This window comes from Felis catus, chromosome B2 (genome assembly GCF_018350175.1).
Source record: "Felis catus isolate Fca126 chromosome B2, F.catus_Fca126_mat1.0, whole genome shotgun sequence".
In the NCBI taxonomy this organism is placed as follows: Eukaryota; Metazoa; Chordata; class Mammalia; order Carnivora; family Felidae; genus Felis; species Felis catus.
This window is the reverse complement of record NC_058372.1, coordinates 30,076,333-30,095,283: the sequence shown is the minus strand read 5'-3', so window position 1 is coordinate 30,095,283 and position 18,951 is coordinate 30,076,333. Positions and strand designations below refer to the sequence as shown.

Here is an 18,951-nt window from a genome sequence, read left to right as displayed (position 1 = left end):
GTTTGTGCAGGTTCTCCTCACAGTTTGGTCTTCACCTTTTCTGTCGTCATCTTGTTCCTGGTATTTCCCCCAAACTTCTAAATGTCCTCCCAGCCACAAAGTCTGCCCATCCTTCATCCATTATGGTCTTATCTTTTAAGTCAACTCTGTGCCCTATGTGGGGCTTGAACTCATGGTCCCAAGATCAAGAGTTGGATGCTTTATAAGAGACTCTTAAATACTGAGAACAAACTGAGGGTTGATGGGGGGAGGGGGGAGTGGAAAGTGGGTGATGGGCATTGAGGAGGGCATCTGTTGGGATGAGCACTGGGTGTTGTATGGAAACCAATTGACAATAAATTTCATATTAAAAAGAAGAAAATGATGGCAATATTTAATCTTCTATATCTTGTTATAAAAAAATAAAATAAAAAATAAAATGAGACCTCGTTTTTATTTTATTAAAAAATAAAACTGGTTCCTCCTGCGTTATCAGCAGTGTTTCCTGAGTGTCCTCCAGCCATGCAGAGTGTGGTGCTCATCCAGGGATTTTGAATGAGATTCTATTCAGATTTCAGATCTCAACCCTCTGCTGCTCCCTTACTTTCATATTTGCCCTTTAAATGTCCAGCTTCTTGGCACTGTGACTGCTGTCATCTGCCCTGTGAGCCACTGGGCTGCAGTTACGGTGGGGAAGGGAGCACCCAGAGGGGAGAAAGCTCTGGACTTGTGGTTCTTGTCCATTGTAGTGGTGGTTTTTCAAGATTATAGTTCTCATGTTTCTGCCTGCCTGCATTTACTTTTCATGGACTTCAAGTATTTATTTTAATGTTTTTCTTCAATTTTCATAATTGTCTTCTGGGAAGGAACTAACTCCACCCCCTCCTCTTGCCATTACCGAAGTCTCACCTGAGAGGATTTGGGGTGAAAAGGTCCCAGCCCGTGATCTGATCTTGTGAGAACAAGGTGGATTCAGGCACCTGAGATTTCGTGTTCAGTCTTCTCAAGCTGAAATATGAGGAGGTCCAGGATCTGGGCACAAGCTGACTGCATATACCCCACAGTGACAGAGGAGGATGCCCCTGCACAACCTCTCATCCACTGCTTCTATAGTATTAGCAAAAATATGCTCTGTATATGAGAATTTTCTTACATTATCTGCAATGAGTCACCAGAAAGGCAGCGAAGTTGAATGGAGAACTTGGAAGTGGTTGAGTTAAATCTGAAACAAGCTCCACCTTGTCCTCCTCATCCTCAGAAGCTGCAATGACCATGACTCTCCCCATCTGATGGCTGCTTTGTAGCCTTCATCAGGGAGATGCCCATATTCCCCCCTGTGCTCTGGGCATTTGCACTGGAGGCTTCTCTCCAGAGAAAGGCACCAGCCCTCAGAGATGTAAGTGCATCGGCGTCATCAGATCCTCCTGAGTATGAATTGTTATCCCCCCAAGGAACAACGGAGGATTTTCATCTCACACGGGGTCTTCTCACATCACCAAGGTATGAAAAGTGTATGGAATCCTCCCTGGGAAGGGGACATGGCACAATTTCTTGAGGACCAATCTCGTACCCGGAGGCCTCAGCAAACTGCCAAATCATGGGTCGGGAGAAGACAGTTCTCAGCTGTTCTACTGTGTTCAGCTCTGAGGGACTTGACTGCAGATCAGCCACCTGCTAGTGAAGCATGGTTCACTGATGGGACAGCTCGGTGTTACCGTGTGGCAAATGCAAAAAAGCACTGCAGCCATCCACCAATGATGGGAAGCTGTTACCAGCACAGGGCAATGGAGACTCGTTGCACATTATTAGATTAGAAATGTCCCTGGATCTGATTGTCCCAATGTGTTTCTTTGTTAGTCTGTCAGGTAGGAGTCCCTCACGTTCTGGCTGGAAAATACCGGAGAAGGTGTTATGTGCTGAGTTTCAATGAGACGACAGCTTCCAAATCTCTAATCTCTCACAAGGTTTTCCAAAAACGAGTTAACCAAACTCCAGAGAAGTAACCAAGATGCCTTTTGGTGCAAGAACCATGAGTCCCTCTCCCTGGACCCTGAGCAGGATTCTCAGGAATCCTTGGGGCCTCAGGAAAGCTATTGTCTCCCAGGACTGTGGACAGGGCAAGCACCAAGGACCTTCCACAAAGTGGGGAGGAGGAGAAGGTGCTGAGGAGCTGGCCGTCTCTCTTAGAGTGGGAAGGAAAAGCACCTCCTCATTCATGATACACAGTGTAAACTCCCTCTCTTTGTGCCACAATGGTCTTCACTTGGCTTGTCCTGGATGCTTCCTCCCGGTGCTATGATGGGTCCCAGATCCCCGTGCTGCTCCAAGTCAGCTGACACGGGCTCTGGAAGAAGAAATGAAAGACAATTTGTTCACCGTGGAGTCAAATTCATTTAAAAGAGGAAGAAGGGACACAAATTCTGGCTTTGAGCTGGTCCAGCCATGAGGTGAACTCATTCAGGGAATATCTTCCTCAGAGGTTCATGAACTTTAGGGATGTGTGTTGTTTGTTGGGTCACTTTGAAAAGCGGTCAAGTGAACTACAGCAAAGAGTAAGACTTTTCAAATGAAGGGACATTGGGTTTTATCCTGATTTTGTGTCCAACTTGTGCAACATGAAGAGGTGATAGAAATTCTCTAGGTTCGGTTTTATCATGACTAAAAGAATTGATCATAAGTGATGTGAGTAGAAAACAGTGCTCCTTTAGTTTCTCTATAATTTTCCCACACTTTAATAACCGTAAATGGCATGTCTGTGAGTTGGATTCCCAGTATAGAACTTGCTCTCTTCCTTCCCCTGTATGGCAATGACCCACAATCTCACACTATATTATAACCTCTGCACCTCTGCACAGGTAGATGGGGCAACAAGCATCTACAGCAAATTCCCTTCTGAACTCTGAAATGCTCCTGACTGTCCAGCACGTCCGTCTTCCTTGTGATTTCAGGAGGTCTGTTTTCAAGGGCTGGGGACACAGCTCTGGGGGCTGGAAGCTGCACCCACTTCCTCCTGGAGGGAAGGAAGGGACCGTGGTTCCATGACCCCAGACATCTCTCTGAGAGTGAGAGGCTCCTCCAGCCTGAGAGACCAGCACTGTTGTCATCTGTGAGGGGCCTCGGATTAATGGCCTCTCTCCTCACCAACAACTAAAGAGATCAGAATAAGGTAGCCAGAGGTCCATGATCCTTTCTGCCCTGAGAGCATGGAAGTTGTTGGGCATAGCCGAGTGTGAGAGCCACATGGCTTCTTCACAGGGAAACCTGGATCAGTCACACCCTCACTCCATAGTGGCAGCAAGGGCACAGGACAGCCCTTGGTTTGAAAGGGAAGCCCTGGTCCATTACTATTATGTTTAGAATTGAACAGTTTACTTCTCTGTAATGTTCTGTCCATGTGAAATGACTGAAACTTTCAGAATTTCTAAAAAAGTGGGAGGGCGTTTTATTCAAGCCATAGTGAGGACAGCTGCCCAGGATACACAATCCTCACAAAGAAGATAGTGCTTTGAAGGAAGGAATATTTGTGCAGAGTATTTGTGTTTTTATGAAAAGTGTCAGTAACCATCACAATGAAATATATTCCAGAACAACTTATGAACATCAACTCTCTGAAAGAAGTTTATTTTCCAAACATTTACCTCTTCCCATTGCACAAATTCCTTTAAGGTGACTCTAGCAGGTTTGATATCATTTTCAGCTGCTTTTGCCATCTTAGCACTGCTTGAGGCCAGATCTGCTAGGTATCATGGTTTCCATCCAAATATTCAGAGAGTTATTTAATCTTCTTAGAGGTTTATTTAATTATTTATCTATTTTTAAATTTTTTTTACAGCTGACTTTGTGGAAGATAAATGCCATCATTATACATTTTATTTATCACTTCTCATACCCAAGATTAGAATTTGCCATGAACATTCACTTAATTTACAATGTCAAAAAATGGGTGGCTGGGTGGCTCAGTCAGTTAAGCATCAGACTCTTGATTTTGGCACAAGTCATGATCTCAGGGTTGTGGGATCGAGCCCGGAGTATGGCTCTGCGCCAAGCATGGACCTGCTTAAAGATTCTCTCTCTCTCCCTCCCTCTGCCCCGCTCCCCTGCTCTCTCTCTCAAAATAAATAAACATTGAAAAACTGAAATGTCGGGGCGCCTGGGTGGCTCAGCCGGTTAAGCGTCCGACTTCAGCTCAGGTCACGATCTCGCGGTCCGTGGGTTCGAGCCCCACGTTGGGCTCTGGGCTGATGGCCCAGAGCCTGGAGCCTGCTTCCGATTCTGTGTCTCCCTCTCTCTCTGCCCCTCCCCCGTTCATGCTCTGTCTCTCTCTGCCTCAAAAATAAATAAAACGTTAAAAAAAATTTTTAAAAATAAAAAAAAAAGAAAAACTGAAATGTCAAAGAAGCTACCAGAATTGTAATAACGTAATTAAAAATAGTTTTTTTTTCAATTTGAATAGAGTTGACACATAATGTTACATTGGTTCCAGGTGTACAAGGTAACGTATGACAAGTTCACACATTGTGCTCTCTCCACCACAGGTGTAGCTGCCCCAACACATCCTGTTACAGTATCAGTGACTGTTCCTCATGCTGTGCCTTCTATTCCCGTCACTTCATTTCCTAACTGGAGCCTGTGTTCCCGCCCCCCCTCACCCGCTGTCCCAACCCCCACACCCTCCTTTCTGGCAACCAACTCAGATGTTCATTTACTGTATGATAATATGTGTGAATAAAAAGTGTCCTGAAGTAAATATTTAAAGTGATTTATTTGAATTCACATTTCACTGTATCATCCTGAAATCCCTGAATACATGACTTACGCAGTACCAAGTTAGAATATCCAGAAATTTCTCTAAAACTTTGTGTGAGACCCTGAACTTTGTGGCCACACTGGCACCATGGGTACATGTGTAACTGTGTCACATCTTATTTGAGCACCGATGACTACCTTTGATGCCCTGGATTCTCAGATCAACAAAACCCTCCTTGTTACACGTCTTCAATTAGTATTTAAGTGATGAAAACACATTCTCATGACATAGTTGAAATGACACTGATAATGATTTTTTGCTTGATTTCTAAGTTGTCCAAATACTTTCTTATTCTGGCAGACACACGGTTTGCAGCCAGCAGCACAGTGACAGGGACCACAGGGAGATGTGCTGCTCACAGTCCGGTCACAGCCTTCGTTCACCATGTAAAATGCTCTGCTTCACTGCACAGTAGAGAGTGTGACTTCTGATGGCACTTTTCCCATGTTGGTTGCTCTTATCAGCCCTGTAAGAGTTATTATACAAAGTTTTACTAATCCAATGACTTGCTGTGTGAAGGTAATTTATAATGTTCTTCACATTGTTCTTCTTGATTATTGCTAATTGTTCGTTGCATTCTGAGCACTGACAGCATGTGCTTAGCACGTTCTCTTTCACACAGCTTTGGAGCATGATTTGCGCATAATATTTACATGGTTATCAAGAGTAAGACACCAGTGAGTTTTGAAAAAAAAAGCAGGGATTTTTTAAAGGTTTTGTTATGCAATATAGTGTTTCCTTTGAACTAGATTTTACACAGTGTGGAAGCCATTCCCACTCATTATAAGGTTTGTACAGTATTAGATGCTCTGTGACACGGCAGGTTGTGATTCATTGCTAGTGTTATGGCTCCCTGTTCCCTCTCAGACCTGGAAGAGTCATGACTAGTATATTTCAAAGCAAAGTTAAGGTGTTGAAACTTTGTCACTTCATTCTTACTGTGTATTCTTAGTATTTTATTTATATTCTTGAATCTGTATCTATTATTTCCACAACAATTGCGGTAGACTGACACTGAAAACAAGGAAAAGTTGTGCAACACAAGGGTAATGATAAGTTGAAGACTCTACTCATCTCAGAGGGAAGAAATACAACCCAGGTCCTTGTCCAAACTGCCTTCGGATCACGTCTGCTGAGTCAGCTGTGCTCACACACCCAGCAGGCCCGCCTGCCCTGCACATTTTGGACCTCCAGCCCCACCCCAGTCCCATGAGCTGCTTCCTTAAAATGCACCCACCTCTCCCTTGATGCACGTATCTTATTGTGTCTGTTTCTCTGAGCACCCTGACTAACACAGTACTGTGAGGGGCACGAAGGATAAGGACCTACAAAAAAGAAAACTCACCGTTGTCATGGAAAGTACAGTGGCAGGTGGTGAACATGCAATCACGTGATGCTCACTGCCCACGGCTGCATGTGAGCAGGAGCTTCTCACCTTCCCTGGTGTGCAGCGGCGGTAGGGGGGCAAACTGTCCCTGAGGAAGTAACATGACAGCAGACACCAGAGGGAGGCCAGACCAAAGGTTGTGGCAGGGAGGTGGGGAGAATGTGCCGCATGAAGGAAGAAGGAGGGATCAAAGGTCCTGGGGTGGGATAGACTAGACTGGGGACAGAACAGGAGCAGGGACTCTGGGACAAGAAGAACTGAAGGCTGTGCCTTCTCTCGGGCATCCTTCCCACCACCTGTACCTTCTCCTTCACACTCATCACCTGGATCCTGGATGACTTCCAGGGCCTTACAATTGTCACATAGCAGAGCTGGGAGGCCCTGGGCCTTCCAGCCTCATGGCTTTGTTCTAGAGATAAAGAAGCCTTGGCCACAGAGGGGAGTGGTTTCCCCAGGAAACAAAGGGTGTGGGGGGGCCGGAAGCCCCTGACTCTGAGGCCAGTGCCTTTTCCACAGTGACAGGGAGGGTGATGTGAAGGAAGGGGACCTTGGTCAGGAAAACGGTGCAACTAGCAAGGGTTGAGATGCTACAAGATCACACGGGGGACCTGGGAGGGTCCCATTCCAGGCTCCTCACACCTCACTCTGAGCCATGAGAACATGTCTAACTGTCCCCCACTCCTCCTGATGGCTCCACGTGTTCAAGCCCTACTCAAGATCAGCTTCTTCGTGGCACTTTTCAGATATGGAGGAAGATTTCCTTTTTAGTTCTCTAAATTATACCAGTGCACGATGGGTGTGAGATTTGAATCACTTGTGTGAGGAGAGGGGGTCTGGAAGAGTGTTGTGTAATTGCTTTCCTATTCTGTTATGTTGTGTGCCCTACTCTCTTATTACACAACACACACGCACACACGCTCACAACCCTTCCCCACACATGGATAACTAGGTCCTCAGTAAGTACTGGAGCTTCCTCTGAACGCACTGGTTCCTGCTTCAGGAATGCACTGTGTGCAGTGTTTCTCCTCAGCTGTGTCTCAGTCACCTCCAAGAGTCCCTGCATTTAGTGCCTTGGGCTCCATGGGTGACCAACCCTTCATCTGCCATGACAGTGAGAAGATGAAGACAAAGTCTTGAGTCCGGGGTTGATGGAGGAGCCAAGGCATTTTGACGGCAAGACCAAGTTCTTCACAGGCCAGAGGAAGAGTAAGCACGTAAATCTGAGAAATGTGCAGCGATACTACAACCAAACCGCGGAGCACAGTCTGAACAAAGAGCACCCACGAAAGCAGGCAGGTTGGTGCCGGGAAGAAAGCAGAAGGCGCCGTGCAGACGACATCAGCCCAACCCCCAGGGACTTGAGACCCTCTTGTCAGGAATGCCCCTAGTGGCAGCTGGGGCAGGCAGGTGTGCACAAGCTGTCACTGGAGAGTGAAGGCGGCTACAGTCTGGTCAGAGGGGCAGGGTCTTTGTATCATTGATTAATTAGCTAACTGACTAAGCCGACTCAGTGGGTCAGGGACACTTCTTTAGGTCACTGTAGGTTGGGCACCAGAAAGGATGACCTACTGTTTGACCTCATAGAGCTTACAATTAAGATGGGAAAGCAGCCATACTTTTGTGATCACGTTATTGAGCTTGTGAGGCACCCTGAGAGATACTGAAGACAGGTACCTCCTTAGATGTCAAATGAAAAGTAGAGAAATGGTCACAGAGTCGATAGGCCAGACACCCCAGTGAGAAGGGAAAGTGTCATGGATGAGGTGGAACTTTGTGTAGAGTCTGATGTGTGTGTGTATGATTTGGGTTGATGGGAGAGGGGTGGGGTTCCAAGCAGGGAGAGGTTAGGGTGGGCAAGGTGTGGGGTGAAAGTGGACAGAGTGATTTCAGGGCATAGGTTATAGTTTAATAATTTCTAGTAAATGTCATGAGAACTTAGCATATGAAACAGGGAAGAGATTTGCATGTGGATTAACGGCATAAATCAGCGAGAGGCTCAACTAAAGCTGAAGACGGAGGCTGCTCAGATTTTACCACGAGATCCATACAGAAGCTTGAATTCCACAGTTTGCCAAATGGTTTGGTTACAGACACCAAGAGTCCTGCCTTCTAAGGGCTCACAGCATAGGAGGAGAGAGACATTGGGCAGTGAAGTTGGGTACTGTGTGTAAGTAATGGACCAGGATCTTTTGTAAAGCTTTCTCAGTAAGTGGGAACAAATCTAAAAAGAGATGCTCCTATGATTCTCATCATGTAGGAAATGACAAACATTTTACGAGCTGTGTGCAGGAACTGTCAGAGGACCAACATATATCCTTCTATTATATCACAAGATCATAGTCTACAGGGTGAATGTTCCCTGCAGAGCAGCCCAGTGGGGTGGTGCAGGGACAAAAGCTGGAGGGCCTCTGCCGGCATGCTCTGCCCTGACCGACACTGCCTAGTCCTGGAGAGGAGTTGGGCAGGCCCCCAACCCTGCAGTTCACCATGACTGGGGGCTCCAGGAGGACACAGGACGGTGGGCGGTGACAGGGTGGCTAGGACATTGACAACCACCTGAGTTTGGACATGGACCTCTGCCATCTATGGTCATTTCATCATTGCCCGCTATCCTGGCACAGATGGGAGGCCAGTAGGCATCATGGTTTGTAGTAGATGCTTTAGAAGGCTTTGCCTTAGCCCTCCCTGTTTTGTCTACCACAGACCCTACCAGAACACATGTGACCCACCACCCCCTCTCTGACTGTAAGGTCACCCTGGGGTGTGGTGTGCCCTGGGCTTCTGCCCTGTACATCTCACCCTGACCTAACAGTGTGCCAGGGAGCACCAGACCCAGGACAAGAAGCTTGTGGAGACCAGGCAGAAGAGGATGGAACCATCCAGAAGTGCTTGGCCATTGTGCTGTCTTCTTGAGAGGAGCACAGATTCACATGCCATGTGTAACATGAAGGACTGCGTAAGCCCATCACCATGAGACAGGATTTGGGAGGGATGAGAAGTGGAGCCACATATCAGGGAAACAGGAGCCCTTCTAGAGACTTGCAGCAGAGTCCAGGCACAGAGACACCCCTCACCTTTCCTTTACTCCTCAGATCCATTTTCCCAGCCACTATGCTCATCGAGAGGGCATCTGCTGACCAGGTTCTCTCTCATCACTGATGTGATGGAGCTCTCATCACTGGGGTTGTTTGAGCAGCAGTTTAGATGGTCGGAAGTAGAGTTGCTGGAGGTGTGCTCTAGAACAACAAGAACTCGGGTGGGGAAGAGGTCCAGGTTTCTTCCTTCTGATCTAGAACTTCCTAACCTCAGTGTTCTGTTCATTCTGAAGGTAATGTGGCAACATCCTTCTGTGTAGCAAATCCTGGGGTGGGGAGTGGGGGGCACACCAGGGTGGGAGAGCAGTTAGAAGGTGAGAGGCTGAAGACCTGCTGGACGCCCAGAGTCCCAATACCAGGCGGGCAGTGCACATGGCTGCCGCTGGATTCCAGAATCTCAATCTAAGGTCACATCTCCCACTCACTTAGGAGAGCTCCAGGAGCAGGCATGCTGAGATCCAGAAAGTACCAGAGTCCCTAGGGAGTGGGATTCTTTCTAGTGAGACAAATATTCTCTGGTGTTTCTCCCTCAAGATACTAAAATTTTTAAAATGATGAAGTGGGAGTGAGCCATTCCCTGGGTGAAATGGCAAATGTGAAGGGAGTGTGTTATGTGTATGTGTGTCTGTCTGTCTGGGTGGGTTCACAATCCCATAGAAGTGTGTATGGGTATTTGTGTATGGAGGTTTGTATAGATGTGTATAATTGAACATACATATGGGAGAGAGAGAGAGAAAGAGAGAGAGAGGGCACCCACTGCTCTGAGGATTCCTCAACTGTACCTCCACACTGGCCATTTCATGGTTGCCTCACCACCACCCCATGGGATATATGTGACGGAACAGCTCTTCATCTGCAGGAAGTGAGAGGGGCTCAGGCTGATGAGTGACAGGGAGAACTGGTACTTGTCATGTAGGAGGAAGAAAACAGGAGCTACATTGGTGGGACTCTCTTCCTCCCCAGAGTTCTGGTTTAAGGGATTTGCATGAATTGAATCATTTCAACCTCATAATAGTCCCATGAGACAGGGAAAGCTATCAATTCCAATTTATAGGCAAGGAAATCAAGATCACTCAGAAGTTACATGACTCAATTGGCTGAGCCATGATTCTAAAAAGCAGTCAGACTCCTGAGCCCAAGAGCCCACTGTTTTTTGTTTGTTTGTTTGTTTTGTTTTGTTTTGTTTTTCATTCCTGGACACTGTTCACCTGCTGCATTAAGAGTCACCTCATTCTATGGCTCTGACAGCTTCTCCTCCTCCAGAACTGAGTCTTGTGAAGAGTATGCATTTCTCACAGTCCCTATAAGTAAGTCCATGGGGTTTGAAGTGACAGAAGAGTTGGTTCTACATTGGCTGATGGAGTTGGTTTGCTGCAGATGGTGGGAGAGAGGGTCATACCTGGGCTGTACGGAGTCCACGGTGTGTGCATCTGGGCTGTGAGGTGGGCTGTCCACAATGCTGAGGGAGAAAGACCAGCTATGGGGGGTGGGGACAGAGTTTCTTCATCACTGTTCTATTCACAGCCCAAAACACAGCCCTGTGCAGGCCTGAGAGACACTGGGGTGGCCATTCATGTCCTTCTAATCCCTGCTGTCCCTGTCTTCTCTGTTTCTAAGTGACCTCCTGGTGATACCTGCTCTCCAAGGTGAGAGGTGAGACCAAGTCTAGCCTCACTCTCCTCAAGGTACTTCCTCCTATCCTGCCTTTCCTCACTCATGGGGCCTCCCAGATGCAGGAAGAGCAAAGAACTTGACATTCACGTTGTAAAGAGAACAGGATGTCTGTCTTCAAGAAATGGAAAGCCTGCCTTAGGGGGAGGACTGAGAGTTCCCTTGCTGGTTGTGGGCTGGGGGCCTCAGTGTCTTGCTGGATGTAGACAGAAGACTGAAATCAGTTTCTGCTCTTTCTAATGCAGCTGCTGGCCTCAGCAAAGCTTGTAATTTGAGCAGATAGTAGAAAACTGGCCAGGTGTTATATGATCCAACATCACCACTGCCACATTTTATTGGTTAGAGGATTTTCCAGGTCCCACCCACACTCAGTGGGAGGAGACTCCCCAAGGCCAGTGGACCAAGAGGTGGAGCCCATTGGGCTTTATTATAGAATCTGTATGCAACAGGGAGTTCCAGTTGGCAGATGGCAGGAATGGAGGGTACCACATTCTCTAAACTGGGTGGATTCATACACAGGTGCCCAATCACTGAACAAGACGATTATCACTCTGAGTGTCTCGTTGGAGAAGAGAACTGCACAGCTGAGCTGTGTTATTAAAGCAGAGTTCTAGATACAAGATTCACATTATCGTTTGGAATGGTCTGTCTCAACTTTGTCGAGCCTCAGAGGTCATCTTCTCTGAACACTTCACCCTGGACTTGTCAGACCTTCTAAACCTCTAGGAAAGCATTATCACTAAACTGAACTTTTTCTTTTTGCTTTCCTGTGTCATACTCCCAGGCAAATCCTGGTCTCCCACAATTTCTTCCAGTTTGCCACATACAGAATCCCACAAAGTTACTTCTTGTAATTCCACTTTGTTGGTTTCTTTCCTTCATCCATTTACTTTCTTAATGATATTCTTTTGTATTGGTGAGTAAGTTACATAAGAACGTTAGTATTCTCTACCTAAACATTTTCACTAATTTTTGGACCAAATGGGCAAAGGTTCTCTTTCCAAGTCTCAGCTCATTCCCACACAGGAACAAGACACAGAGGTAGGGTTCCTGGAAAGTCAGGGGTTGGCACAGAAGCTCATCAGAAGGAGACATTTAGGTCACATGGTATGTACCTGCATCTTCTTTTTGTCTCTAGCATGTGGCACAACACCAGGCCCACAGTAGGCACTCAACAAGCTTCTGCCTGGAGGGTGCTTCCCAGAACTCATTATACTAGTTGCATTTACCAGGTTATTCACCTCACTGTGAATTCCTTTTTATTTCTGTAACTGTGGCCTAGTGGAGAGCTGACCCTCTACTACTGCCTAATATGTGTCTGCTAAATGGAGGTAGGCTTTCTTGCTAATTCAAAATTCATGTCAACTGACTGAGACATGCAGAAGATATAAAAACTTTGTATAACATAAGGGAGTACAGAGTGAACAGTAAATTTCCTCCTCCATCGTATCCATTTTTAAAAATTTAAGTACAGCAAAAATCATCCTTATTCCATAGTGATAGAGTCATGGGAGCACAGAGTCACTCAGATTCAAACCAGATTCATGCACCAGCCTCCCATGAGGCTATGTGTGTCTGTGTGACTACATTCCAGCCATTATGGTGAAGCAGAATGATGTAGGAGGTGTTGCCCTGAAAGGAGGGAAACTTCCTCTTTTCCTGCTTTCTCTACATGGCACATGGACCATGGACATGGTCTTAGGTACTCTGGCTCATGCTACTAAGGGCAACTTCCTAGGTCACAGGAAGCTGCATGCCTGGACAGCCTTGTGGGGCAGAGATACCCTCACAGCCCTGGATGGCTTGACTCACTCTTGGGAGACACATAGAAGCTGCGTCCCATTCATCCCACTGGAGCTGGATTCTGCTGCACACGACAGAACTAATACATACAGAGGGAGGAGGACTTCCAAGAGTGGGTGGCCATGGTGGTCTGTTCTGGAGATGAGCAGAGATATATACACAGGGTGCACCAGTGTGGGCTCCCTGGGACAGTGTCCTGGGTTGGAGGAAGGGAGACCTGGGCCACAGGGGCATCACAGGAAGACTAGAGACTATTCTCCTCCTCATTTTCTGGTCATGGGGCTGCCCTGGGGGCGTGTTTGGCTCCCGAGATGTTACCTTTGGGAGACGTTGTTTCTTCCCTTTTCTTCTTGTCCTGTTTACAGAGTTCACCTGTCCTTCCAGCCATGATGACCATCACTGCTGGTGACCTTTTTCCTCCTCCTCATGCCATCTGATGGCAGTGGCTGTGGAGGTTGAGGTCTATAGAAGAACCCCACAGAAGGGAAAGGAATGCAGGGTCCTTTGTCATTGTTTCCCTCAGAAACCCGTACTTCCCCAGCCTGGCTTGACGTCCCACCTGGACACACTTGACTCCAGGTCCCTCATGTCTTGTGCTTGGTGTTCCCAGATATACTTTGTATGACTTCACCCTATTCTATTTGTTACCAGCAAGTCACTATAACCAGTTTCTGTTCCACAGTGGCTGTCACTCAAAGGCATGGATACAAGAGGATGGGCACTTTGGAGTCATCTTAGAGTCTGCCTACAACAGGGGTGACTTTGGGAAACACCTGAATGCATGGCCTCTCACAAGGCTATGGCCAGGAATGCAGAGACTAGCATAAATGAGGAGTTCAAGTGCAACAAAGTTGGTGATCACTCCCTGGGAATCCAGAGCAAAATCATGATGCCAACGTTGTTGCAGCTGGACACGGCCTAAGACTCCACCAGCCAGGTGACCACATACCAGACTTCGACTCAGGATGTGGAGACAAGGAAGCTGGGACAGTGCTGATGCATTTGGCACAGGCGATGTGAGTGGCAGTCTTGTCATCCACCTGCCAGGAGCAGTAGCCATAGCAGTCCTTAGCAGTCCTTGCCTCATGGACCAGTGGTGTGAACAGTGGCATCTGTGACCAGCACCACGGACAGTGGTTCCTATTTGGGCCTTGACCTAGGGTGGGTCTATGGATTTTCCTCCTGGCTGTTGGCCTCAGGACTGTTCTGTAGCCTTGGCTGAAATAAATGATGCGTAATACTCTAAGTAAACATATACATGATATACATTTACCTATAAATATATATACTCATAAAGTATAAATATACTTTGCTTTATACTTTTTATATTTATCTTAAAAGACATTTTAGCATTTATTAAATATAATTTATATTTTATATTACACATTTGAAATGGATATTATACATCTCCCTGACTATATATACATACATGTATATGTGTATAGCAAATATGTAAATATTATAGTAAATATATATTGTTTCAATTAAAACAACTTGGACTCTGTTGTTTAAAACAAAGAGTGAGAATCTATCTACAATCTATCCACTTGTAGAGAGCAAGGATTCAGTACTTTTTTCCACTTTCATGGAGGTAGAATTGACATATAACATTTTATAAGTTTAAGAGCACAACGTTTTGATTGGACACATTTGTATACTGCAAAATGATTACCACCATAGAGTCAGCTACACCTGCATCATGTCTCAGTAACCTGTGTGTGTGTGTGTGTGTGTGTGTGTGGTGCAAACATTTAAGATCTACACTTAGTATCTCAGACATTTTATGTTGAGCTGATAACCACTTCCTCTGTCTGCCATCTGATGTGCCCCATGGGAGAGAAACTGTTTCTTCCAGCATATCTTGCATTTGTCTTCCTAAAAAACACCCATTTAAATATGGATGTAAGACTCCTTCCCACAAGGAGGGCTCTCATCAATGATTTCAGTGATCCTGGTGGACCCCAGGATTGCTTGTGGCTTTGTTACAAAATACTCAGGCGTCTCCCTCGACCTACCGTCTTAGAGTGTGTGCGTGTGTCGGGGAGGTGGGGTGTCAGGAATCACTTATTTAATAGGCCCCACAGGAGAGGCTGAGGCACAGCCATGTGGGAATCCTGTTTTATGTGCTTGCTCCTCGGTGTGTGATCTGAAGACCACCAGCAGCACCAACCTTGTTATAAACCCAGTATCTCACGCTCTACTCCAGACTGTCTAGCTCTTCCTAAGTCCAGGAAAATCCAGTGGACAATGAAGGTCGGGTCTCCCTGGTCTATGTGCCTTCTAGGTGTAGAACCAGAACTGTTCAGTATGTGCGTGTACTCTGATCAGCTTGCTTAGCACTGAGGAGTCCAGGGTTTGGTCCTGTTCCTTTCTCTTCTATAGCCATCAACCCCTTGGTGACCTCAAATGCTGAAGGCTCTAAGCATCATTTATATGGGGTCACCTCCATATCTATTCCTCCAACCTAGATATTTCTCCCACCCTGTACTCTATATCCAGATGGAACTTCACTTGCATTTCTAATAATCTCAGATTCGACATGCCAAAATTGGGTGCCTATGATGCAGCTTCCCCAAATGTCCTACTTCCAAAATCTTCCCCGTCTCATTGGAAGACACCCCCCCCTTTCTTCTTGCAGTCTGAAGTATTGGATGCTGTCCTTGATTCCTCCTTCTCACAACCCAGAAGTAATACATTAGGACATGCTGCAAAGTTCATCTTTAAATGTATCCAGAACATACACACACACACACACACACACACACACACACACTAACCAGACTACAGCCACTTCCTGTTATTTTCTCTCTTCAAACCCCAAAATAAATCCAACATCCCCCCTCCTGGAAACTACACTGGTTTCCTACAGTTTCCGTACTGGTCTCCCGCCCTTCACCTCTCGATTCTGCACAGCAGCAAACAGATGCTTCTAAAGAGAAGTAGTCCCAGGCAGACCACCTGTTCTAAACCATCTAGTGACTCCACATGTCACTCAGAGAAAACTCAAAAGCCTTCTAATCCTAAAGTCTAGACATCTGACCGCATTTCACGTGCTCTCTGCTCCAGCCACAGTGGCCTCTCACCCTTCCTTGAACAAGGACACGCTCCTGCCCTAGTGCGTGTGCCTGGTGGTTCCCCTGCCTGGAAAGAACTCCCTGAGACATGCTCTTCAACAACTCCTTGTGTCCTGCACATCTCTCAGAGGTCACCTTCCCAGTGAGGCTCACACTTACCACCGTAGAAAAGTAGCCACCTTCCCTGTCCCCGCACAGGTAACTCTCTGGATCACCTTCCTCAAAGCACCTATCAATTTTCAATTTATTTTTGTATTTTTTTTAATGATTATATTTGAGACGAGGGAGACAGAGTGCAGGTGGGGGAGGGGCAGAGAGGGAGACACAGAATCTGAAACAGGTTCCAGGCTCTGAGCTGTCAGCACAGAGCCCGATGTGGGGCTCGAACCCACAAACCATGAGATCATGACCTGAGCCGAAGTCAGATGCTTAACCGACTGAGCCACCCAGGCACCCCAACCAATTTCCAATTTAAATACTTCCCTTATTTACCACATTTATATAATATACAGTTGACTCTGAATTACACTGGTGCGAACTGTGCACATCCACCGATATGTGGACCTTTTTACAACAAGTGCTGTCAGTGCACTTTCTCTTATGCTTTCTTACTATTTTCCCCAGCCTAATTTATTGTAAGAATACATGTTACATATACATATAATGTACAAAATATGTGTTAAATGACTGTTCACGTTTTCAGTAAGGCTTCTTATCAACACTACGTTATTAGTGGTAATATTTAAGTTTCAGGGGAGTCAAAAGTTATACTTGGATTTCTGACTGCTCAGTGGGGTCATTGCCCTCAGTCCCCACATTGTTCCAGGGTCAAGTGGAGTCTGTCCCTCACCCCTAGGACATATTATCCACAAGACCAGCATGTTTGCCTCTTCTTACTTACTGAGGTGTCCTAGATGAAAAAAATAGCGGGTCCTGCACGTGGCACACGAGATTATCAGTGGAACGATTGGTCAGTGGAGAAGACCTCTGTCTTCTGGATGAGCCTCAGGCACAGCCGGTCCGTGGCAGCTCCTGCACAAAGTGCCCCCACCTCACCATCAGTGCCGCCTCTACTTGCCCCAGGGCTGCCCCTCCCTCTCTCTGCTCAACTTCCCCCTCCCACAGCGTATCCCCTAAACAGCACAGCACACAGTTACAGTCCTGTCTTCAGAATCACTCTATTTAGGTTCTATGGGGCTCTTTCTCCGCCACACAGAAATCTACACGAGACCCTGCTTTATAAATCCATGAACGTGGATGGGAGCCAGAACCAGTATCACCAGAACTAAGGGCAGGGAGAGGAGACAGAGAGACAGGGAAGGTAGAAACTAACTGAAATTGAAAAAGGATGAGAAACTCCCAGTTTCCTCTCGACCTCCAGAATCTAAAGAATAATCCAGAAGACAGCTCTAGAGGGAGGAGATGGATGAATCTGAAAATTCATGTCTCCAAACCACAGAGACTCCTGTGTGCAGGGCCCACCTTGGCCTGCGGAACGACAGCCCAAAGGACTCCTGGTGCTGTAACCACCGGGGTCATCTGGGGAGAAGGAGACAGGAACTCGGACACAAGAGCAAAAACAGGCCTGATGCTCCACAGAAACAAGGGAAAAAAAACACCCAAAAGATGGGCCTGAGGGCACAACCCAGGATGGAGCGTGGGTTCCTGACCCAGATTCCTCTGACCCAGTCACAGGAATCATTTGCTGCCCAAGGCCCGGGTGACAGGTGACGTCCAAGTCCCTGTGGTCACAATCCTGGTGAGACAAGTTTCCACAGAAGGGACAGGACAAGGAGCAGAGACATGACCCAGCTGAGGAGGGAGCACGTCACACTAATTATGCACTGAGCACCGACTGGACCCGGGCTCCGTCCCCGATCAGCTCCTCCAGCCCTCTCCTGTCCCCACCTGCAACAGACACGGCACAGGAAACATGCGGGTTCTGGAAGGTTCTCAGGGCTTTCATTTATTTTCTCTTTCAACTCTAAAAATCTTCTCTTTTATTACCTCATCATCCCCACATACCCAGAATTACAAAACACAAATTCATATCTGGATTCTCATTGTCAGTAGGGAAGTAAGGAGTCAGTACTCAGCCCAACATGAAAAAAAGACGGGGACGGAGACGGTCCAGCACTGACTCTGCTAGAACAGGAAAGCAGCTCAGAAAGGGAACACGAATCAGTACGGGGAGGGGTCATGGAGGGGGGGGGGGCAGTCTCCTGTGTCCTCACGATATGCTAATAGGAACGCAGACACATTCTGACACCACCTGCAGGAAGTCAGGGGGATCTCGATGTCACCAAGTGGGAGCATGAACAGATCCTGCATCGCTCAGTGCACCACAGGCAGCGGGTCTCACACTGTAAAAAAAAATTATCATGAACACATTTAGGTCAGTCACATAAGTGCCACATTTCAACTGCCCCCTTCATGCTCAAAGTGTCCCTAGTGCCCCCACTCCTTCCCACTTCACCCTCCAGAGTCTTACCTTTAGGAGCCATGAGAGACGAATCAGAGCCCTGGGTACTGTCATCGCCTGGGGTAGAACAAACAGGATGTGATCAGAGCCACAGGAGCTGAGACTAAAGGAGCAACTATGGGAGGGGGTGAAATCCCCATGGGGTCCTGTCTACACTATTCCAGGTTTCAGGGATCACCCCCTCCATACTTACGTGCAGCATGAGAGTAGCTTGGTCCTTTTCTTCCTGTGGAAGAAAATAGCATGTTAGACACCTGGGACAGCTGGGCCATGGGATCCTAGAGCAACCTCCTAACTCTAGTTCACAATGAAGTTTCCAGAATTCTGACTGAAGACCCAGGACAAGATTGGATACATGAAGAAAGAGGTGTGTGTGAGGGGGTGGGGGTGGGGTCACGGGACAACCACTTGCTGGAGGTCTGTCCGGAGCAGGGACCTTCCTCTCTGTCCTGTCACTGCTGGGAATCAGGTCCCCGTCACCAGAATTACCAAGTGAAAATCTGTCCTTCATTTTCACAAGTGCTTTGCTACAGAGTGAATGTTAGTAACGGCTCCAGAGTGGGCAGGTCCATGTGTGTGGATGGAACTTCCCAGGAACTGGGCAGGACAATGTGCTACCTAGGAAACCCCCCAGCGGGACAAGAGAACTCACA

The 18,951-nt window shown here is 47.0% G+C and overlaps 1 protein-coding gene across 8 annotated transcripts in view; it reads right to left on the bottom strand.

Annotated features, from left to right (window-relative positions):
- The window catches only part of FLAI-K (saoe class I histocompatibility antigen, A alpha chain-like), a 184,168-nt gene that overhangs the window by 20,537 nt on the left and 144,680 nt on the right, over positions 1-18,951 (bottom strand). For 5 of the 8 annotated variants that reach the window (XM_045056987.1, XM_023249590.2, XM_023249593.2 and 2 more), the window contains 3 exons: positions 18,492-18,524; positions 18,308-18,355; positions 17,757-18,179 (listed from right to left, as the gene is read on the bottom strand). The exons of 1 other annotated variant lie outside the window; for it this stretch is intronic. In XM_045056987.1, coding sequence (XP_044912922.1) covers positions 18,175-18,179; positions 18,308-18,355; positions 18,492-18,524 — 86 coding nt within the window. In that variant the 3' untranslated portion in view covers positions 17,757-18,174. Of the gene's footprint in view, positions 1-17,756; positions 18,180-18,307; positions 18,356-18,491; positions 18,525-18,951 lie in introns of those variants that run through there. 2 more of the 8 variants (XM_045056991.1, XM_045056990.1) reach the window with 1 other exon arrangement.